This window comes from Tupaia chinensis, unplaced genomic scaffold, assembly GCF_000334495.1.
Source record: "Tupaia chinensis unplaced genomic scaffold, TupChi_1.0 Scaffold147433_1, whole genome shotgun sequence".
Classification (NCBI taxonomy): Eukaryota; Metazoa; Chordata; class Mammalia; order Scandentia; family Tupaiidae; genus Tupaia; species Tupaia belangeri.
Genome location: NW_006207284.1, coordinates 1967106 through 1969195, shown reverse-complemented (window position 1 = coordinate 1969195; position 2090 = coordinate 1967106). Strand labels below are relative to the sequence as shown.

Here is a 2090-nt window from a genome sequence, read left to right as displayed (position 1 = left end):
AAATCAGCCTGTGCAGGAATTCAGCCGAACACAGCAGACATCCACAATGAATGTGCTCTGCGCACAGGGAGAGCCACCGGCTCAGGCTGGGAGGACCAGTCAGAGAATGATTCTTTCAAGAAGTGAATTGAGGATATTGAAGAGTGACCCCGAGTGTTTTGCTAGGGAAGAATAAAGAAGCACCTTCTGGATCAGTGAGTCTATCAGAGTAGAGCCTGCTCAGGGGGAAAGAATTGGTTACAAAAGGCAGATCCCAAACAGATTTTTTCCTAAGAATACACCACTTGCTTGATGCACAAGATTGCCATTTGTAGTTGCTTCTAACAACACCAACCTCTAAAAAAAAATCCAATATATGTCTTCTATCTGAAGCTGGGAAGATCGGCACAAAGGAGAACGCTAGGCAGGCCGTAAGGAAGGTCAGCCGAGCAGTGCCCTCCTCCGGCTTGCTGCCTCCGGTTGCTCCTTGAGGGCCAGGACTGTTATTGATCAGGTCACTGCGCTGCCCAAGGGTCCAATGGACTTTCTTAAAGATGCTTTAGACATAATTGAAGTTCCATGGCCAGCAGCCATGAGGTTGCTTATAATTTCTTCCTCATTTGAGACCAAGGAAATAAAAACAACTGTCATATTTATCTTTGTGATATTTAAACAATTGCACTGCCACAGTGTGAATTGTTAATTAAGGCAATATGTTAAGGTACATCACATTTTAATGTAGTTTAAATATAAATTGTGTTTGTATGGACTGGCCTAAATAGCGGCTGTTTTACATGGACAGTTTTGTTTATTCCAAATATTGCAAGTACTCGCTTTAGAAATTTCATCCCAGCTCATGTAACTTAGAAAATTCTCTGATGAATAGATTAAAAGTGCCAGGTAACAGCTATTAATATCAAACTGCCATTGATATCATCACGAATGCATTTAGGTCAACAATCGAAGATTATTTGGGTCAGTAATATTGACAAGTTTTAAATTTCCAATCTGTTCTTTTTTTTTTTCCTCAGTTTTGGTTTAGTGAATATATAAACTAACTCAAAGGAGAAGAAACAACTAATTTTTCCCAATCTGTCAAGAGTCTTGATATTTTATACTTGCTTGTAATTTTTTCAAAATGGGTTAGGTATGGGGAAAAAAAACTTTCAGAATCACATTTTATTGCTTTCAAATTGCTAACCTAGAGGGCTTTTTTCTACTCACAATAAAAGCTATAAAAAGCCATCCTAATGTATTTTCCCCATGATTTTGCAGCATAAACATGATTGCACAATGCAGAACCAACAGTTCCCGCAGCGTGTTGAAAATTGCTGATCTTGTGTTCTTATTGCAGCTCAATGAAATGATAAGAAACCCAGCAGAAGGACATTTCTGGCAGGTGGATCACATCAAGCCAGTGTACGGGGGAGGGGGACAGTGCTCCCTGGACAACCTGCAGACTCTCTGCACAATCTGTCATAAAGAGGTCAGTGCAGCTCCCAGGGAGCTTTGACTTCATCCTGAGAAACCAAATGGAAACTTGTGCATACTGGGGTGAAGATTATGTGGCTGAATCTGTTTCTCTGGAGTGGGATCTGAGATGCATTTTATTGCTTCCCTCTTCTAACACTTGGCTTTCCTCTCTGGGCCTGTGTAAGTTCCCAGTCACAGATGCAAGGAAAGCTGCTTTCCTTTTCATTCATTCTAAGACCACCACCACCTAGGAAAGAAATGAATAAACTTACCTATTGCACATTCTTAAAGAGATCCAAACCCTCAAACTGAAAGTCTGGTGAACTGAGGCAGTGACACACATGTGCATATGCCTAGAGATGTCATGAATATCTAAGAACCTTAATGATTTTCGCCAGGACCAGCTCAGCTCAATATGTAGAGCTTGCCCTGCTGGCCAGAATATGAAACCTGCTAGCCTTCACACATCTTTGAGCAATTCCCTGTTGCTTAAAATGTATACAGGTGGAGTATCCCTCGTCTGAAATGCTTGGGATCGGAAGTGTTTAAAATTTGGATTTATTTTTAAATTTTGTAATATAATGAGCTATCTTCGGGATGAGACCTAAGTTGAAAGTGAAATTCATTTATATATATAT

General features: G+C 40.3%; 1 protein-coding gene across 2 annotated transcripts in view; it reads left to right on the top strand.

Moving 5' to 3' along the window:
- ZRANB3 (zinc finger RANBP2-type containing 3) overlaps positions 1 to 2090 on the top strand; it is a 269156-nt gene that overhangs the window by 264417 nt on the left and 2649 nt on the right. For both annotated transcript variants that reach the window (XM_027768770.1, XM_006169719.2), the window contains one exon: positions 1334 to 1465. In XM_027768770.1, coding sequence (XP_027624571.1) covers positions 1334 to 1465 — 132 coding nt within the window. The remainder of the gene's footprint in view (positions 1 to 1333; positions 1466 to 2090) is intronic.